At 45.3% G+C, this 21,210-nt stretch overlaps 2 protein-coding genes across 2 annotated transcripts; both read right to left on the bottom strand.

Annotated features, from left to right (window-relative positions):
• Positions 1–1,405: 1,405 nt before the first annotated feature.
• Positions 1,406–2,374, bottom strand: LOC120383641 (olfactory receptor 6N1-like). The gene has a single exon (XM_039501809.1). It carries the CDS (start codon positions 2,372–2,374, stop codon positions 1,406–1,408), a length of 969 nt encoding a protein of 322 aa, XP_039357743.1.
• A 12,014-nt stretch (positions 2,375–14,388) lies between these two features.
• LOC120383640 (olfactory receptor 6N1-like) lies at positions 14,389–20,458 on the bottom strand. Its single transcript, XM_039501808.1, has 2 exons — positions 20,333–20,458; positions 14,389–15,378 (listed from the first exon to the last, which is right to left on the bottom strand). The coding sequence occupies exons 1-2, from the start codon at positions 20,378–20,380 to the stop codon at positions 14,389–14,391; spliced, it is 1,038 nt and encodes a 345-aa protein (XP_039357742.1). The 5' UTR covers positions 20,381–20,458.
• Between the last annotated feature and the right edge of the window lie 752 nt (positions 20,459–21,210).

The raw sequence follows: 21,210 nt of genomic DNA, 5'->3' as shown, positions 1-21,210 counted from the left end.
CTCATTTGTTTAACCCAAGTTTTCTCAGATGAACACAAAAAAAATATTGTTTCAGGTTTTGGCAGGAAACCACTTTATTTATTTATTATTAGTTTGGTTGCAAAATAGATTGGAAAAACATTATTCTCAACCCATTTTTGGGTTGGTTGGTTTGATAGCTTTTATGGTGATGGTGTATGACCTTTTTAAAAAGGGTCCCACTTCAACCTATCGTTCAGCTGACTAATTTTTGGTCTTCAAATCTTAGTTGTGAACATTGCCCAAAGTGAAGTATTGAGTCCTTATATAACCCTTCTTCCAGTTGGAGTCAGCAGCAACAGGGGCCGTGTTCAATATCTAAGGGTTTCTTTCCAACAATACAACACAAAACCGGCTCGAGCCCCAACCCAGTAACCTGAGATAATTACACATTACCCCTTGGGCACCTCTAGAGGCAACAGTTCCCCTCTCACGAACACCAACTCTGAGTGCAGAAAAGAATGTTTTAATAAAATGGAGGAAAGTAACCTGGCATTAACTTGGCAAAACGCTGCAAGCAGGATTCATAACATAAAATCATGGGACTGGCTTGACACTGTGTCCTTAGAATGAGTCCTCTTGGGGCATGCACTCATTGCAGTGAGTTTTGGAGAAAATCATTGTAACAGGCCCCCTGCCTTTGAACTGTTCTGTGCAGCTGGTGGCAGCAGAGCAGCTGGTACTCTGCAGGGCAACATGCAGAGTCCCTCGTCAGTGACCGTTTGACAGACCTGGCCCCAGAAATGGCCTCCGTTCTACGGGTCCCCTGGCCAACGTCCAGCTGGGTCTTGACAGTCCCAGTGACCTTGGCATGTGATTCTACATCTTTGTTTGCCTCCAAGGGACCTGTGAGCCTGGTGCTGTTGCTTTGCTGGAGCTGGTCACAGCCAGCTTTAGTTCAGATAAGAGGTATAAAGCTATTCTTGGAGAAGTGTCCAGAGGTCATTGCTGGCACCTGGCTGTTCATCAAAGGAGAGTGGGCATGCACCAGCCCTGAGCAGATTCCCCAAGCATATTAGACAAACTCACTGATTAAGATTAAACATTAAACTAAGTTTATTAACTACAGAAAAATAGTTTCCTAACACTTATAATCACTTAAAATCTATCTCTGAACTTTTTCCCTAGGAAATAAAAAGTAAACACGCATTCTAAATCCTAAACTTCATCATATTCACTAGGATTTGAATCAAAAAGATTTTCACACCCCACTGGATGTTGTAGCCAGATCATGACCTTACCTTACAAGGCATACTTTTTATGAAATATCACAACCATATATAAAAGATGAATATGGGAGTTACAGGAGGTTACTGTGAGGTACAGTGCATCATAGGCTCATTGATTCAATCACCCAGGCAGCTTTCAAAATCTCAGGCTCTCTTTATTATCTCAGAGTCTCTGCATGTTTTTTGTGAAAGCCACATTTACTGATGGCTTTGCTTAAGGCTTCCTTGACCTCTCTGTTTCTCAGGCTGTAGATGAGGGGGTTTAGCAGGGGAGTTAGGACCGTGAAGCAAAGAGAGAGCACTTTCTTCAGATCTCTGAGTGTATCACGTTTCGGTAGCATGTAGAAAATCATCATGGTTCCATAAAAAATTGTCACCACAGTGAGGTGAGAGGCGCAGGTGGAAAAGGCCTTTTGTCTCCTGGTGGTGGAAGGGATTCTGAGGATGTTGGCAAGGATAAACACGTAGGACATCAGGGTTAGTAAGAATGGAGGCAAGGTGAATACACAGGCTAGTATGAAATCCACCAATATGCTCAGGTGTGTGTCACTGCAGGACAGTTCCATCAGTGGGACGGGATCACAATAGAAATGGTCAATTTCATTCGGGCCACAGAATGATAACTGTGATAGGAATGAGACAAAGATTGTAATAGCCAAACAAGCATTTAACCATGACCCAGCAGCCAACTGGAGGCAAAACCTGGTATTCATAAGAGTTGAATAGTGCAGGGGTTTACATATTGCTAAATACCGATCATAAGACATCGCTGCTAGGAGATAGCATTCTGTACCTACCAGAGCAGAAAAGAAATACAGTTGTGAGAAACAGCCATTGAATGAGATGGTTTTGTCCCCAGTCAGGAGACTGACCAGCATCCTGGGCAGGATGGTGGAGGTGTAGCAGGTCTCCAAGCAGGACAAGTTCCCCAGGAAGAAGTACATGGGGGTGTGAAGGTGCTGATCAGCCACAACTAGTGAAGTGATGAGCATGTTCCCAGCCACGGTTGCCATGTAGATCACTAGGAACATCAGGAAGAGAAGAATTTGCAGGTCAGGGAGATTCCCGAATCCCAGGAGGATAAATCCTGTGACAGCTGTTTGGTTTCTCAGGATTATGTCTGCCATGGGTTAAGTCTAGGAACAATAAAGAAAATTGTGCAATTGAATTAGAAGAACATAGAGATGAAAGGTAATCAAGCCTTTTGAATTAATTCCACAAATATTCAGAAACTCTCCACCTTCTCCTGGCTACCAGCTGAAATTTTAAGGCTAAATGTTGATTTCAGTCAAAGTGCAAGGAGTCTCAGTTTGAGAACAGATCTTTTGTATCAAGGTAGAGCACCCTCTCACATATCAGAGAAATGACTAATACAACAGTCCATTTCTCTCGTAGCCGAGTACTGATACAACAGGTCAGACTCTTTCTTTATCTACTGTTGTATCCCATCTGGTGACATAGTGAAGCTTAACAATGATGTTTAGATGCAGTATTTCACTTCTGGCAATTCCCAGAATCATGCCATGACTTAGGAGTCAAAATCAATAAATACATCAACTAAAATGTTGAACTGAGATTTCCTGTGTAGCCTATTTTCCTTAGGCATCAATCTCCTGTTAGAATTAATGGAAATTAATCTAACAATGTTCCTGGTATATTCAGCATTTCAGTGTCCTTTAAGAGAAGGAATAATTACCAGCCCACCCCTCACAAGAGATCACTTTATGCCATAAATTTTTGAAGTGGAGTAAATTCTCCCTTAGTTCCTGTGGAGGTGATGGTGACGTGGTGAGGGACTGGCAATGCCTTTTCTGTTTCCTAACGTTCACTATGTAGCAATAAATAAATAAACACATCTTTTTGGAAGGTGGATGTTAGGAAGGGACAAAAACCAGGCTGATGTTAAACCCTAACTGGAGAGTGACCCTGCCCAGACCATAATGATTGTGGGATGATAGCACAAGAACAAGAAAGGCACTGGGAGGAAGACCCTGTCCCTGAACTCAAAGTCTAGAAACAATCTTGCATGGGTCATCTGGGCTGGTAAGACTATCAGCATTTGCCACCCCATTGAGCACACGGTGAGCCAAATTCTCAGCTGATGTAAATCAAGGTAGCTCCATTTGTATCATCAGGGTAGATTCCCATCTGAGGACCTGTCACAAGACATGGATCTCACGCTCCATCTCTGTGAAATGGTGCTATGAACACTGCCTGGCACTGCTGTGGGAAGGTGAGGCTAAAACTGCTAATATTCACCTGAAGAAGAGCTCTGTGTAGCTCAAAAGCTTCTCTCCTCCACAAACAGGAGTTAGTGCAATATAAGATATTATCTCACCACTTTGTCCATCTAATATTCCCAAAGCACATTCATGCCTCAGTTTGTTGGTGGTATAGGAATACAGTCAGGAAGATGGTGCTCACCTGTAACCAAAGCACAGCCCAAGCTTGAAGCAATGAGCTCTTATTTCTCAGGACTTGGCCACCAGGACGTAGGTTCATCAGCTAAGTTTCTTGTCTCTCCTCTTTCTACAGAAACTGGATTTTCTCATTTGAAGAGACCTGCAGTTACATGAAGGGATGAGCAGGTGCATTTGAACTACCTTTGGAAAATGAGCTTTCCCTTTGATTTACAAAGTGTAAATGCTGCCTCATACTTGTATTCAGTCCTCACACTTTTTAATATGGTTCCACGTCAGCTTTTCTCCCACTTGGTTCATTTTGTGTCTCCAAAGCTTTGTAGCTAACAATGACCAATGGGACTTGTACAGCGTGACTTGTATAATTGCAACTTTTTTTAAGTCTAATGAACCTATGTGTAAAATATCAGAGGGGTAGCCATGTTAATGTGGATCTCTAAAAGAAGCAAAGAGTCCTGTGGCACCTTATAGAATAACAGACGTTTTGGAGCATGAGCTTTCGTGGGTGAATACCCAATTTGTCTCATGCATCTGACGAAGTGGGTATTCACCCATTTGTTTCCTGCTCCAAAGCGTCTGTTAGTCTATATGGTGCCACAGGACTCTTTGCTGCTTTTATGTGTAAAATATTTGAGATCATGAACAAACACCAGCTTTCATTTTTAGGAGATGCCTATCCAAGGTGATGGCCTGTTATAAGGGCATCTAATTTCAGAAATGCCCACTAGATGGCAGCATATATTGAATATTATTAAAGGGGTGGTGTAAGTAGCTCATATCACCCTTACAACATGCTTTCACTTAGGGAAGAAAAACTAAATGTACAACTAGAGAATGGGGGATAAATGCTTTGAAAGCAGCACTCCTGAGAAGGATCTGGGAGTTGTGGTACATCACAACCTCAGCAGGAGTCAGCAATGTGATACTGCTGAAAAAAAAAGGAAATGCAATTTTATGTTTCATTAACAGAGGCATAACATTTAAGTCTCAGGAGGTGAGAGTATCACTCTGCTTGGCTCTGGTTAGGCCTTAGCTGGAGACTGTGTCCAGTTTTGGTCACCAATATAGAAAGGATGTAGAGAAACTGGAAAGGATCCAGAGGTGAGCAACAAAGATGATCAAACGGATGGAATGCAGCCATATGACCAAAGGCTGAAGGAACTGGGTATGTTTAATTTGGAAAAGAAGAGATTAATGGGGGACATGATAACGCTCTTCAAATACTTGAAAAGCTGCCATAAAAAAGAGGAGAAAAGTTGTTCTCTCTTGCCACAGTGGGCAGGACAGGAGGCAATGGGTTCAAACTACAGAATAACTGATTTAGATTAAATCTCAGGAAAAATTTCCAAAGTGTAAGAACAATAGGACAATGGAACAGACCGCCTAGGGAAGTCATGGAATCTCCTTAACTGGAAGTTTTCAAAAGGAGGCTGGACAGCCGTGAGTCTTGGATGGCTGAGACTCAACAAATCCCTCATCTTGGTAGGGGGTTAGAGTAAATGACTCAAGAGGTCCCTTCTAACCCAATGATTCTATGTTGCCACCCAGTGGCCATACTACAATATAACTTTCCTATGATTTTATTAGCTACTGATATCTATTGGTCACTAGTCAGTATTTCTGACACCCTCTGGCCCCCATTTCCTCTACTCTGCTTCCATCTAACGTCAATTTCCCGGCATGACAGGCACTTACTCTACTCTCCTCCAGTGGATTCTTCTTTCTATAACTGCATATTTCCCATTTTTGACTCTCATGTCCCCTACATTATTTACAACCTATCCAAGGTTTACAACCTATCCTGAAAGACGACCCATGGCTCTCAGAGATCTTGGGAGAGAGGCCAGTCCTCGCTTACAGACAGTCCTCTAATCTGAAGCAAGTACTTACCAGCAACCACACAACACTGAACAAAAACACTAACCTATCCTTGCAACAAAGCTCAATGTCAACTCTGTCCGCATATCTATTCAAGTGACACCATCACTGGATCTAATCACATCAGCCACACCATCAGGGGCCCGTTCACCTGCACATCTACCAATGTGATATATGCTATCATGTCCCAGCAATGCCCCTCTGCCATGTACATTGGCCAAACCGAACAGTCTCTATGCAGAAGAATAAATGGACACAAATCTGACATCAGGAATCATAACACTCAAAAACCAGTAGGAGAACACATCAACCTCTCTGGCCACTCAGTAACATACCTGAAGGTAACAAAGAATCCTGTGGCACCTTATAGACTAACAGACGTTTTTCAGCATGAGCTTTCGTGGGTGAATACCCACTTCTTCGGATGTCTTGCATCCGAAGAAGTGGGTATTCACTCACGAAAGCTCATGCTGAAAAACGTCTGTTAGTCTATAAGGTGCCACAGGATTCTTTGTTGCGTTTACAGATCCAGACTAACACCGCTACCCCTCTGACACTTGATACCTGAAGGTGGCAATTTCGCAACAGAAAGACTTCAGAAACAGACTCCAGGGAGAAACTGCTGAGCCTGAATTGATTTGCAAATTAGATACCATTAACTCTGGCTTGAATAGAGACACTATTACCTGAAGGAATGAGCAGGTACATTTGATCTTCCTTTGGAAAATGAGCTTCCCCTTTGATTTAAAATGTGTAAATGCCGCCTCATATTTATATTCAGTCTTCAAACTTTTTTACAAGGTCCCGCTTCAACCTTTCACCCATTTAGTTCACTTTGTGTCTCTAAAAACAAGTAGGAGAACACTATAGCCTTTCTGGCAACTCAGTAACAGACTTAAAGGTGGCAATTTTGCAACAGAAAAGCTTCAAAAACAGAGTCCAATGAGATACTGCTGAAATGGAATTAATTTGAGAACTAGATACCGTTAACTTGGTCTTGAATACAGACTGGGAGTGGCTGGGTCATTACACAAATTGAATCTATTTCCCCATGATAAGTACCCTCACACCTTCTTGTCAACTGTCTGAAATTGTCTTACTGTATGTTCCATTGTATGCATCTCATGAAGTGGGCTGTAGCCCAGAAAAGCTTATGCTCAAATAAATGTGCAAGTCTTTAAGTTGCTACAAGGACTCCTGTTCTTTTTTTCAAAAGCTTCCCTCATTCACCAACAGGAGTTAGTGCAATATAAGATAATAGCTCACCCACCTTGTCCCTCTCATATTCACAAACCACATTCCTGGTGGTATAGAAATGCATTCAGGCAGATGGTGCTCAGCTGTAACCACAGCACAGCCCATGCTTGAAGAGATGAGCTCTTATTTCTTAGGGTTTGTCAGCTGAGGTTCTTGTCTCTCCTATTTCTTCTTCAAAAACTGGGTTTACTCAGTGAAGAGACCTGAAGTTACCTGAAGGGACGAGCAGGTGCATTTGATCTATCTTTGGAAAATGAGCTTTCTGTTGGATTTACAAAATATAAATCCTCTTTCATATTTGTATTCCGTCTTCACAGTTTTTGGTACGGTCCCACTTCAACCTTTCTGTTGATGGCCTGTTATAATGTACTTGAACTACCCTGTTATTAATATTCAATCTATGCTGCCACCTAGTGGCCCTTTTTGTAGTATAACTTTCCCATTGTATTGCCTACTAAAACCTTTTGGTCACTATTCAGTATTTCTGACACCCCCACTCTCAGTTCCTCTCTTCTGTTGCCATCTAGTGTTGATTTCCCAGCCTGTTTCTTTGCTCTCCTCTATTGGATTCTTCTTGCTATCATAGTGCCTCTTTCCAGTGCTTGAGTCATGTCACCTGCTGGCCATTAGTTAGTATAACAGCCCATTTCCAACTTCCCAACATCTGCCAGTTTCCATAGTTCATGACATATTGCAGAGGTCCTTTTCTTTTCAGGGCCCATTCTTCACAATTAATAAACCATTATTCAACTTCACCTTCCTTTCCACTTCCCTCAGGTGGTCATTTGGCAACATAACAGCTCCTTTCTTGCCCTTCCACTTTGGCTGCTATCCACTGGGCAACACCACTACATCTTTCCATTCCTCTGCCCTCTAGTGACCCTACAGAGCATAATCACACCTTTCCTCATTTCTTACCTACTGCTATGTGTGCGCTATTCCAAAATAGAGCCACCGAGAACCAAATCGTAAAACAGCCTCATTGCAACATTAGCAGCTGTAGTAGAGAGAGCCTGAGACACAAGGCCTAAGGCCTGAACAGAAGTCAGGCCCTTCTGCTATAAAGCAAAGTCAGGCTGTGAGCAGAAATCAGGGTGTTATAAGACATGCCTGGTGGCAGGTTCACTCTCTGATATATGAAGTTGGCAAGAACAGGGCTGGTGTTGGAAAAACAGAAGCACTCCTAGGTATTAAGCAGTCATGTAAACACATTCCAGAGGGATGGTACCAGAACACCCGGATACCAAGAATGGTAGAAGCACCCCCCGAAGGATAAGAGGAACATGCTGACCCTTAAAGATAAAGTCAGGATGACAGTAAGAAGGACAGAGATGTTTTGATAAGGTATTGGGTGGTAACAAACCATGTTTGGGGCAGTCACTAACTATGTCAGAGGGACAATACGAAACTTGTTTGTATCAGTATATAAAAGAAGAGTAGTAAAGGGAGTGTCTTTGTCCCGCCTAGGAGGGATAAGAAAATACCCGCTGTTCACTGAGCCATATCCATTGTCACAGGCATACATATACTCGTGTAACTATAGATATAGATCCGGTCAACTAGGACCATGCTTCGTCGGCAATAAACCTGGCCGAGTACCTTCACTACTCAACAGGAGTCTGGTGGTTTTATTGGGCAGTTCGACCAAAGTCTGCTGTTCTGGCTACCTGGCCAAGCCAGTGCAGCAAACGAGAGAACACACACATGCAGCCAAAACATCTAATGACAGTGGCTACAACAGCACCTTAAAGAACAGCAGTGGGTCACAAACATTTAGCAGGGGTTTCCCATCCATCCAGTGCATTTCTGTTGATGTGGGGTCTCTTTCCAATGGAAATGCATAGATTGAACCTACCATGAAAGTACACCAGTGGCTCTACAGGCAGAGCTTCTCACAGGTGTCTAAGGCCTGGTCTACACTAGGACTTTAATTCAAATTTAGCAGCGTTAATTCGAACTAACCGCTCAACCGTCCATGCCAGGAAGCCATTTAATTCGAACTAGAGGGCTCTTTAGTTTGAATTTGGTACTCCACCCCGGCAGGTGGAGTAACGCTAAATTCAACATGGCTAGCTCGAATTAGGCTAGGTGTGGATGCTAATCGAACTTAGTAGCTCCGGGAGCTATCCCACAGTGCACCACTCTGTTGACGCTCTGGACAGCAGTCCGAGCTTGGATTCTCTGACCAGCCACACAGGAAATGACCCGGGAAAATTTGAATTCATTTTCCTGTCTGGGCACTTTGAATCTGACGTCCTGGCTGGACATCGGGGCGAGCTCCGCAGCACCTGCAACGATGCAGAGCCCTCCAGCAGAGGAGTTCATGTTATCTGTAAATAGAAAGAGGGACCCAGCATAGACTGACTGGGAACTCTTGGATCTGATCGGTGTGTGGGGCGAGGAGTCTGTGCTTTCGGAGCTGCGCTCCAAAACAGGGAATGCGAAGACCTACGAGAAGGTCTCCAAAGCCATGAGAGACAGAGGATACAGGCGGGATGCAACGCAGCGCCGCGTGAAAATCAAGGACCCCAGACAAGGCTACCAAAAAATCAAAGCGGCAAACGGACGCTACGGAGCCTGCCACCACTGCCCCACCAGTGACCGTGGACTCTGACGATGGGACAGTGTCGACGGCCAGTTCCTCGGTGATGTTCGCGGACGGGGAAGATGAGGAAGGGTTTGTGGAGGACGAGGCAGGCGAGAGCGCTTACAACGCTGGTTTCCCCGACAGCCAGGATCTATTCATCACCGTCACGGAGATCCCCCAACAACCCTCCCCGGCCATTAACCCAGACCCTGAATCAGGGGAAGGAGCAGTCGGTAAGTGCTGTAACCATGTTAACTTTTATTCTTAATATAACAGGAATCTTAACTGTGTGAAAAGGAGGTCTCTCTAGATATGGGGATAGAACAGAAATCATCCTTGGAGATCTCCACGAAGCTCTCCTTGCGTTAATCGAAAAGCATCAGCAGGAGGTTCCTGGGGAGAGCTGCCTTATTGGGTGCTCCGTGGTAGCAGAGTTTTCCGCGCAAGGCTTTCATGAGGAACTCAGGGAGCACTGCCTCCCCGAGCACGGCTGCATCGGGCCCTGGTTCGTGCTAGCTTTCACGCAGCATGCACTCTCTATCTCCTTCAGTGACCCTCCTCAGGGTGATCTCGCTCGGAGACTCCTGCATCTACTTAGGGTAATTACTGTAATGTTACGCCTGGTCCAAAGTATTTTTAAAAAAATCTACGGACAGACGGCATAGCACAGACTCAGCACGCAGCTGCGTGATGAGCGTAACGGAAAGCCAAAGAATATAATGGACGCTCATGGAGGGAGGGGGGAATGAGGACGCAAGGTATCCCACAGTTCCTGCTGTCTCCGAAAAGTATTTGCATTCTTGGATGAGATCCAAATGCTTCTAGGGTCAAACACAGTGTCTTCGGTGGGTCAGGGCATAGTTCGGCAATTTGCGCACACACCCCACCCACCACCAGAAGTGAAAACAATCCTCTGTTGACTCTTTTACATGTCACCCTATCTTTACTGAATGCTGCAGATAGACGCGATGGTGCAGCACTTAACACCAACATCCTTGCTCCCCCCCCCCGCCATGGGTGGCTGATGGTACAATAAGATGGAAATCCATCCTCATCATCAGCCTATTGGCACATGGGGCAGTGCAAAAGGGCTGGTAACCATGCCGACCAGTATCAGTAAGGTCGATCAAGGGCGCCTGTCCCTAATTTTTGATGGCTGATGGTACAATATGGCTGGTAACCGTCCTCATCATTGCAACAGGGGGCTGAGCTCCATCAGCCCCCACCCTTCATTGTAAATAAAATATTCAATTGCCCCTGGACTAGCAGAGGGATGATGGGCTCCTTCATCCACACTCCTTAATGTCCTGCCTGGACTATCATTGCAGCTGGAGGCTTCCTTCCACTCATTTCTCACAAATAAGTCACTGTGTCTTATTCCTGCATTCTTTATTACTTCATCACACAAGTGGGGGGACAATGGTATGGTAGCCCAGGAAGGCTGGGGTAAGAACGGAATGAACAGGTGGTGTTGTTGCAGGAGCACCCCCTGTGAATAGCATACAGCTCATAATTTATGCAGGATCTGACACAGAGCAGCTGTGCTCTCTGGTTCTATGATACAGTGGTTCTCTAGTACACTTGCCCATATTCTAGGCAGGACTGATTCTATTTTTAGATACCAAAAAGGAGGGATTGACTCAGGGAGTCATTCCCAGTTTTTGCTTTTGCGCCCCTGGCTGCTCGGCCAGGGGCACTTATGACAGCAGCAAATGGTGCAGTGCAAAAGGACAGGTAACCATGCCCATCTTATTACCATCTTATTACCAATTTATGGTATGGTTGATGGTACAATATGGCTGGTAACCATCTCTGCTGTCGTGCAAAAGCAAAAGCATGCTGCTGTGTAGCGCTGCTGGCCCGCCTCTGTCAGCGGCATCTAGTACACATACGGTGACATACACAAAAGGCAAAACAGTGTCCATGGTTGCCACGCTATGGCGTATGCCAGGGCAATTCTGGGAAAACGGGCTTGAAATGATTGTCTGCCGTTGCTTTCCCGGAGGAAGGAATGACTGGCGACATTTACCCAGAATCCACCGCGAATTGATTTGTGCCCCAGCAGGCACAGGGGTCTCAACACAGAATTCACAGAGACAGGCTAGACTCAGTTAATTGTTCGCCAAAATGTATCTTTGCAAGGAATTCACTCCCTGTTTCCCATCTCACAGCTTCCACTGTCTCCAGACCTGCCATAGCATCCCCCTCGCAGAGGCTGGCAAAGATTAGGCGGCGAAAGAAAAAGACAAGGGACAAGATGTTCGAGGAACGTATGGGCTGCTACATAGCAGAGGCGGACCAGCAGAGCCAGTGGAGGGAGACCGTCTCTCTGTGCCAGCGCTCACACAGCGAACGGGAGGAGAGGTGGCGTGAGGAAGACAAGCAGGCGACTGAAACGCTGCTTGGACTAGTGAGGGAGCAAACGGACATGCTCAGGCGCCTTGTGGATGTTCTGCAGGACCGCAGGAGGACAGAGACACCCTGCAGTGTATCTGCAACCGCACTCCCCTGCCACAAAGTCCCATACCCCCCTCACCGAAAGTAATCAGGAGGAGGGGCGGCCGGGGACGTGAATACTGTCACTGCACCACAGCACAGTGCTCAAGTACCCAAAAGCTCTCATACCCTACATTTGCCGAAGTCCTTCACTTCCACACTCACAGTAGTCCCAATCCCAGTCCCATCCCCTAACTGTCTACTTAATTAATAAAAATGCTTTGCTGTTAATTACTGTTTCCGTTATGTTTTTTCAAAGAAGACTGTGTTTGAATGGGGGGCGTGGGGAAGGGGGTGGTTAATTGCATAGGACAGTCACCTTTCCCAGGGTACAGACACGGGGGCAGGATCAGCAGCGGGTCACACACACGGTGCAGTCAGTAGGCACCCTGGTCGGTTTTTGGAGGTGGTTTCCAGGATCTGTGTGGGCGGGGGAGATGTGACTTTGCAGCGGGGGAGGGCGGTTACAGATCTTATACAGTGGTCCTTGTCCTGGACCGCTGAGTCACGCAGCTGAGGAATCTGTATCCGTCCTCCTCCACCACAAGGTCACATATCCGCCCGCACACAGAATTCCATAAAGAGGAATGGCAGGCTCCATTGAAAGAAGCATTCCGGCACTGCGGACCGCTCTAGGAGCAGGAGCCTGTCATTCCTTGAGTTTAGAGGCGGTCTTTACATCACCGCACACCCTACCCAGCACAGCCTGCGTCCCAGTTTCAACCCTTTCACGAAAAGTCATGAATAAAGAAACTTTTGTTAAGTAATAATGGGACAAGTATTTTATTTTTACACGTGTGCTGGAAGTGGGGGTAACGGGGTGAACGGGGTATGTAACCGAAGAGGAGATTCACAGTAACTGGGTAAAGAAACAGGGGCAGGTTCAGCTTCTCTGTAAAGAAACTGAACAGTCACAGGTCACGCTGCTCGCTGCTCGCTGGTATTTGAAGAGTTCCTTGTCGCTGTCCCAGGCGCCTGTATAGGGCTTCATGAGCAAGTGGATTAGCGGGCAGGCTGGGTCCCCGAGGATGACTATAGGCATCTGCACATCCACAACAGTTATTTCGTGGTCCGGGAAGAAACTACCTTCCTGCAGGCGTCTCAGCAGCCCACAGTTCCTGAAAACACACGCATCATGAACCTTGCCCAGCCACCCGACGTTGATGTTTGTAAAACGTCCCCTATGGTCCCCCAGTGCTTGCAGCACCATTGAAAAGTGGCCTAATTTCTCAGCAGCTGACTGTGGAAGAGGTGGACAATAAAGTGCGAGGAGGAGAAAACGGCGATGATCGCAGCGGGCTCCATGCTTGCAGTGCTGTGGCGTCCGCCCTGTCACTGACCAGAAAAGTGCACAAACAGATTGCCCGCAGGCGCTTTCAAGGAGGGAGGGAGGGAGGTTGTGATTGACGGTTCAATGACGACACTTACCCAAAACCACCCTCGACACATTTCTCCCCCCAGCAGGCATTGGGGGCTCTACCCAGCATTCCAATGGGCAGCGGGGACTGCGGGAACTGTGGGATAGCTTCCCACAGTGCACCGCTTCCAAAGTCGACGCTGGCCCCGTGAATGCGGATTCAGAAATTCGAATTAGTGTATTTAGTATGGATACACAAATTCGACTTCATAAGGTCGAATCCACAAATTCGAACTAAGTTGATTTGAAATAGTCTTGTAGTGTAGACAAGGCCTAAGGGAGTTAAGCATCCAACTTAAGGATTTGGGTGCCTAACTCCTTAGGTCCCTTGGAAAGACATTTCTGCAGAGCTGAAGTCCTATCGGTCTCAATGGTGCCCATCTCCCCCGTCTCTGGCCAAGCCCTGACATGCTCCCTGTGACTGAGCCAGCGCTGCCATTTTGACATCACAGGAGTTCTGCCCATTGGTGGCCATTGTGTTCTGGGAGTCTCCATGGGCATCGGTACTCAGGCCCCAGGCAGCAAGGCATCAGTAATACCTATGTCTCTAAGACTCTGCAAAGAGTAAACAGTTCTTTCCTCTACCTAATTAAATATGCACCCCATAGGGGAAACTGAGGCACACACAATATTCATATGAAACATTATGAAAAATTCCCACTCTATCTTTATTTGATTACAAGTCTTTATTATCTAACATAGATTAACGATGAACAGGGGAAGTACACAGGGATTTACTTTCATGTTTAGTGGATTTTGTGCCTTACACAATGTTTGCTCTTTGCAGTTTTGGACACTGTCCACCCTTCTCACATAGGGTGAACTGCCAACACCATGGAGAAAAATACCATAATACAGTGTGTATCAGTGCTGAACATGAGAAAGTGACAGAGCTGTCCACAATGGCAATTTCCTATAATTTGTGTTACATGGACACATCGAGGGACCACAAAAACTGTCTTAGTAACTCTATGCAGATCATCTCCAATTCTTTTTCATTTTAGTGCTCAGATTTTTCAATGGGACTTTTCAATTTAATTTTAACAGGGGCTGATTGCTTAAATCACCTAAGCAGATTTGAAAACCTCAGGCTAAGTTATTATCTCGGAGTCTCTGCATGTTTTTGTGAAAGCCACATTTACTGACTGCTTTGCACAAGGCTTCCTTGACCTCTCTGTTTCTCAGGCTGTAGATGAGGGGGTTTACCAGGGGAGTCAGGACTGTGTAGCAAAGAGAAAACACTTTTTTCAGGTCTCTAAATTTATCACGTTTTGGTAGCATGTAGACAATCATTATTGTGCCATAAAACATTGTGACCACGATGAGGTGAGAGGAGCAGGTGGAAAAGGCCTTCTTCATCCCGGTGGTGGAAGGGATTTTCAGGATGGTGACAATGATACACACATAGGACGTCAGGGTTAGTAGGAATGGAGGCAGGGTGAATACACAGGCTAGCATGAAATCCATCAATATGATCAGGTGTGTGTCACTGCAGGAGAGTTTTATCAATGGGATGGCGTCACAATAGAAATGGTCAATTTCATTCGGCCCACAGAATATTAATGGTGACATGAATAATATAAAGATGGTAGTTGCCAAACAACCATTTAACCATGACCCAGCAGCCAACTGGAGACAAAACCTGGTATTCATAAAAGTTGAATAGTGCAGGGGTTTACATATCGCTAAATACCGATCATAAGACATTGCTGCTAGGAGATAGCATTCCGTAGCTGCCAGAGACCCAAAGAAATACAGTTGTGTGAAGCAGCCACTAAATGAGATGGTTCTGTCCCCAGTCAGCAGACTGGCCAGTAACCTGGGCAGGAAGGTCGAGGTATAGCAGGTCTCCAAGTAGGACAAGTTGCCCAGGAAGAAGTACATGGGGGTGTGAAGGTGCTGATCTGTCACAACAAGCACCACGATGAGAGTGTTTCCAACCACGGTTGCCATGTAGATCACTAGGAACATTAGAAAAAGAAGAATTTGCAGGTCAGAGAGATCTCCGAATCCCAGGAGGATAAATTCTGTGATGGTCGTTTGGTTTCTCCATTCTGTGTCTTTCATGGGTTTTGTCTAGGAACAAAAAAACAGTCTGAGCTATTGAATTGGAAGAACACAGCATGAAAAGTTAATCAAGTCTTGTGAATAAATACCATAAATATTCAGAATATTCCCTTCCTCTCATGGTTACAGGTTAAATTTTAAGGCTAGATGTAGACTTTAGAGGAAAATGCCAGGAGTCTTAGTCGGAGGACAGAAGATTGGTACCCATGTAGACCTCCCTCTGCCATATCAGAGCAATGACTAATATAACAGCCCATATCTCTGGTAGAGAACTGGTCTGATCTGTTATATCAATAATGGGTTATCTATTATATCCCACCTCGTGATATACCAGAGCTCAAGAACTAAAATCTTCTACTCAGATTTTTCAATGCAGTCTAGTGTCAATAGGCACCGGTCTCGTTAGAATTAATGGAAATTAATCTAACCATATGTAATGATGAGTCCTCTGGCGGGACACAACTGAGAGTATCAATTCATGATAAATTGCTTAGAGCAGGGCAATTACAGCCCCAAACTGGAGTTCCTTTACTAAGGCACAGCAAACCAGTCAAAGAGAGAAGACTTTGGTTTTACCCCACTGGTTAACCATAAGTCACACAAGCAATTCCCTTAGACACTCCAGTTTCCCATTATCAACACCAGCATCGCTCATCATGGGGATGCCTCGTTATGAGAATCAATATCCCAGTAAAAGAAGAATGGTTCTCCTAATCCCAAAGGACCAAGCCCCAGACCCAGGCCAATATACAAATCAGAATCTACCCACAAATCACGTTGTTGCCAATCCTTTAGAATCTAAAATCTAATGGCAAACTTCTTGGTTCAGGCTTTTAGCAGTGATGGAATAAACTGCAGATTCAAATCAAGTCTCTCGAGTACATCCACAGCTTGGATGGGTCATTCAGTCCTTTGTTCAGAGTTTCAATTTGTAGCAAAGTTCCTCCAGAGCAGGGGGCTCAAAGTCCCGGTCCACTGGCTATCTGTGGCTAGAGAACCTCCCCACTTCTGCCTGCAGAGGAGAGACGGAGGAGAGACCCAGGCAGACATGTTGCCAGGAATCTCAACTACAGGTGCCGCCCCCCCCCGGAGCTCCCATTGTCTGGGGGAGAGGGACAGAGAAACAATCACTAGTTGCCAGGCAGAGTCAGCCATGGAGGCAACATTATTAGTTACCGGGCAGAGTCAGCATAGAACAGGGGTTCTCAAACTTTTGTACTGGTGACCCTTTTCATACAGCAAGCCTCTGAGTGTGACCGCCCCCCCACTAAAAATTAAAAACATGTTTTAATATATTTAACACCATTATAAATGCTGGAGGCAAAGCGGGGTTTGGGGTGGAGGCTGACAGCTCGCCACCCCCTATGTAATAACCTTGTGACCCCCTGAAGGGTCCCAAACCCCAGTTTGAGAACCCCTGGCGTAGAGGCCGCATCCCTTTTTCCCACAATGAATACAAGTAAAAATACCAAACACAACTATCTGATGCACGCCTTGCTGCAATCCTGAAGGTTTCAACTGCTCAGTCCCTGAGGCCAAACATCAACAAACTGACAGAACTGAAGCATTGCCAGGTGTCTGGCAAACACTAAAAACTCTCTGGGAGGTGAAGAATTGTATAAAGTTGTATGACAGTTTTATTATTTCTGAGAAATTTGAAATAAAAATTATAATATAATTTTTTTCTTTTCTGAACACAATTTCCAGTGACATTATTGGCCCACTGGAAGGATTTGATTACTGGCACTGCCCCTGAGGTAGATTGAGTTTGAGACCCCTGCTCCAGAGGTTAGAAGCAAGATTGAAAAGAAAATGTAGATGATGACGCTGTCTTTTATAGTCCTTTTGCCATGTGGCTTGTGCTTCCTTTGTCTCAAATATAAGCTACCCAGCACCTGGCATGGAAGAACCTAAGTGTTCTGTTCATAGGCATGTCCCTGCATGCCTTGCTGAGTCACAAGATGTATCTGCCTTCTCTCAGTGAGTCAATTGTACAGCGGATGGTCTTTAAAGGGCCATCAAGCAGGCTAGGCAGTGCTGATGCGAAATTGTCTGGGGTGTCTCCCAGAAGCATAGCACAAGTTTGAAATACAGACAGTATAGAGACAGTACGTATAACTTTAAATACAAAAAATGATACATACATACAGATAGCATAATCATAACCAGCAAATCATAAGATCCTCAGAAACACCTTCCTTAATCTCATTTTGAGAAGATTTAGTGCCACTACAGGATCTTGGTTGCAATAATGGTTTATACAGTCACACTTTGTGTCAATAAAGTCACACCCCCAACACAAAATTGATGCAGGAAGGAATGACACAAACATCATTGACTGCATCCCGAGAGCTCCCCATCCTTGGTTCTGTTTTACTATAGCTAGTATTGGGTTAGAAGTCGTATCAGTATAAAACAGAAATGGTTTATCAAAATTATGTTGAATAACATGACTGAATCTCTTTACAAATTCGAGGTAAAACTTGGTTAGAACAATAGTGGATTGGATCTGCTCTTGTTCCTGTATGTCTCGTGTGATCTTGCCAAGAGCTAAAGAACATAGCTACTTTATCCATACAAGCTCTGGCAAATGTTTGGAACTCAATTAAAGTTAAGTTAATGTAGATATTAATGTTGTCCATAGTATAGGAATCTTGGAATTTAGCTATGAAAGCAATGTTAGTGTGCCTCAGTTTCCATTTTCATTCAGCACATAAGATCTGGAATCTGTTCTCCTATAGAAGTTCCAAGACTATACTGTGCAACATCAGCATTACAAGGTCTTTTAACATAAAGTGCGTTCTTATGCATAATTCTTAACATGCTCAAGAGATTTTCCAAAAGATTAGGCACATTGTATGTTTTTACAATGTTTGGTATTAGCAACACATTAGTTACAAAAATCACCATTAGCAATAACAACAAATCCATTGCAAGTGTACATGTACAAGCATTTTTGTTATGCCATGCTTTTTGTTTAATACCATTAGCATGATATTTTTTCCCCCTGTTCTGAGGAGTCAAATTCTGAGCTTTCTTGCTTAACATAATTCACTGGCTGTTTGTGTGTGGTCTCTTTGCTAACAGCTATTAGCAAGTCTTTCATCTCCCTGGCAGCCAGGTAATTTGCATCCACAGAGACAGGAGCCTGTTCACCAGTTTTCAGATCCTTAACTGCTATGAATTCCAAGGCTGGACTCTGTCTTAAAGAGATACCACACAAATGCAAAGCGTCTGAACGTGAGAGTTTGCTTGCTCTCCCCTGCATCCTTAAGCGTTCAGCCATAAAACGGTTCTGCTCTGAAACACCAGGAACTAAATCTGTCCTTAGACCCTGAAGCACAGTCTGCTCAAAGTGAGGCTATGGCTACACTTGCACTTCAAAGCGCTGCCGCTGGGAGAGAGCTCTCCCGTACTCCACCTCCCTGTGGGGAATAACGTACAGCGCTGGGAGCCGCGCTCCCAGCGCTGGGGCTTGGACCACACTGGCGCTTTGAAGCGTCGCAATTTGAAGTGCTGGAGAGGGTGTGTTTTCACACCCTGCTGCAGTGCTGCAAATTTGCAAGTGTAGCCATGCCCTGTAACACAATCAAAGAACCTTTATGCTCTCCTGGTGCCCCAGCTAGGGTATCACCCTGATCAAACAGAATTGCTACACCCTTTTCCAGCCACACATTAGCAACAGGCAAAATACAAGCACCAACATTGTCTGGTCTCTGGGATTTTGCTAGGACACTAACTGGTACAACCTAGTTACAGTGCCATTCTTCCTAGCAGAAAAAATTTTAGGACCATTCCCTTCCTGGGCTTTAGTTGAATCTAGGATCAACTCTGAGATAACTGCAGTACCCAGGGGCGGCTTTTTGCCGCCCCAAGCACAGAGGGTCTGCGGGAGGTCCGCCGAAGCCACGGGACCAACGGACCCACCACAGGCAAGCTGCTGAAGGCACCCTGCCTGCCACCCAAGTGGTGACCGGCAGAGCACCCCCCATGGCTTGCCGCCCCAGGTACGCGCTTGGACCACTGGTGCCTGGAGCCACCCCTGGCAGTCCCCTCAACCATCACAGGCTGAAAGGCACCTTCTGTCTGCTCCACAGACAAAGAAGAGCTGGAGAAGCGTACTTCCACCTTTTCATGTTCTCTGTATGTATAAATATCTTCTGTCTGTGTGTTCCATTCTATGCATCCGAAGAAGTGGGCTGTAGCCCATGAAAGCTTATGCTGAAATAAATTTGTTAGTCTCTAAGGTGCCACAAGTGCTCCTATTCTTTTTGCGGATACAGACTAACACGGCTGCTACTTTGAAACCTCCACTTTAACAGACACACAGCTTGGGATTTAATTTCCCTTGTCCCAGCACACAGGGCTGTTCACAGACAATTGCTTGGAGACTGGGGTAGCGCCCCCCATAGGCAAAACCAGGCTGATGTGCAAACCTAACTAGGGATTGACCCTCCGCACTCCATAATGAGTGTGTGATGATAATACAGGAACAAGAAAGGCACTGGATGGGGGTGGGGGCAGATGCTGTCCCTGAACCCGGAGTCTAGAAACAATCTGGCATGTGTGATCTGGGCTAGGAACACTCTGTCACCACTTCCCACCCCATTGGGGCACACTGTGCCAGATCCTCAGCTGATGTAAATCAAAGTAGCTCCATTTGTGTCAGTGGGGCAGATCCCCAACTGAGGGCCTGTCACAAGAGGTGGATCTCACGCTTCATCTCTGTTATATGGTGCTATAAATGTCGACTGACATTGCTCTGGGAAGGAGAAGCTAAAACAGTAAATATTCACCCGCAGAAAAGCTCTGTGTAGCTCAGAACCTTCTCTCATTCACCAACAGATGTTTATCCAATAGAAGCGATTACCTCACCCATCATGTCCCTCTAATATTCACAAAGCACATTTATGCCCCTGTTTGGAAGGTGGTATAGAAATGCAGTCAGGAGGATGGTGCTCACCTGTAACCACAGCACAGCCCAAGCTTGAAGCAATGAGCTCTTATTCATCAGTGCTTGACCACCAGGACTCAGGATTCTCAGCTGAGGTTCTTCTCTCTCCTCTTTCTGCAGAAGCTGTTTTTTCTCCGTAGAGAGACCTGCATCTCCTTGAATGGATGAGCAACTGTCACAATCTGTTTTAGAACATGCTCTTCCTTCTCTATTTATAAATTGCAGGGGTGTCCTCATACTTGTATCCTTCTCCACGGAAAGCTACGTCTCCCTTGATTCCTCCTCTGAAGGGGCTGAGCCTGGGGAATTTGTACTGTCTGCACAATAAAAAAAAAAAGCACTAAAAGCTATCCTGATTCAACCAACCTCCCCCATCCAGAGGAATTTCCTTTCTGCTGTATGAGATCATAGCTCTGCATGGCTGAAATCTAAAGCGGGGCCCATGGAGTGCATTGCTGTGCAGAGACTGACTCTACATGGTCATCTTTTCTCATGTTAGTTGTTCTGCTGAAGGCAAATACAAGAGTAAAAATGGCTAAAATGATCAGGTTCTGACATGACAGACTGGGTTCTGAAGCCACACAGTTTAACACACAGAGGAAACTGGATGTAAAGTAGATTTAATCCATAGGTTGCAAATGAAAGATTTGGTTAAAAGAATCTCCCTTCACCCCCCCAGCCCCACCCCGGACCCGGAAATATTTCTCCCAAGGATCTTTATAAATGCTAATTAGAAATTTTTATTTAACAATACACTCTTCCTTCTGCTGAGCAGTAGTGGAACTCAGCATCTTGCAAATTGGTTTATGTGACAGCTCGGGGGAACACCTGGCACCCTCATGTTCATCCTTATAATATAATTGTGTGGCATACAATGCAAATTTTGT

This window comes from Mauremys reevesii, linkage group 15, assembly GCF_016161935.1.
Source record: "Mauremys reevesii isolate NIE-2019 linkage group 15, ASM1616193v1, whole genome shotgun sequence".
NCBI classification, from domain to species: Eukaryota; Metazoa; Chordata; order Testudines; family Geoemydidae; genus Mauremys; species Mauremys reevesii.
Note: the sequence above shows the minus strand (reverse complement) of the source record. Positions and strands in the feature narration are given on the sequence as shown.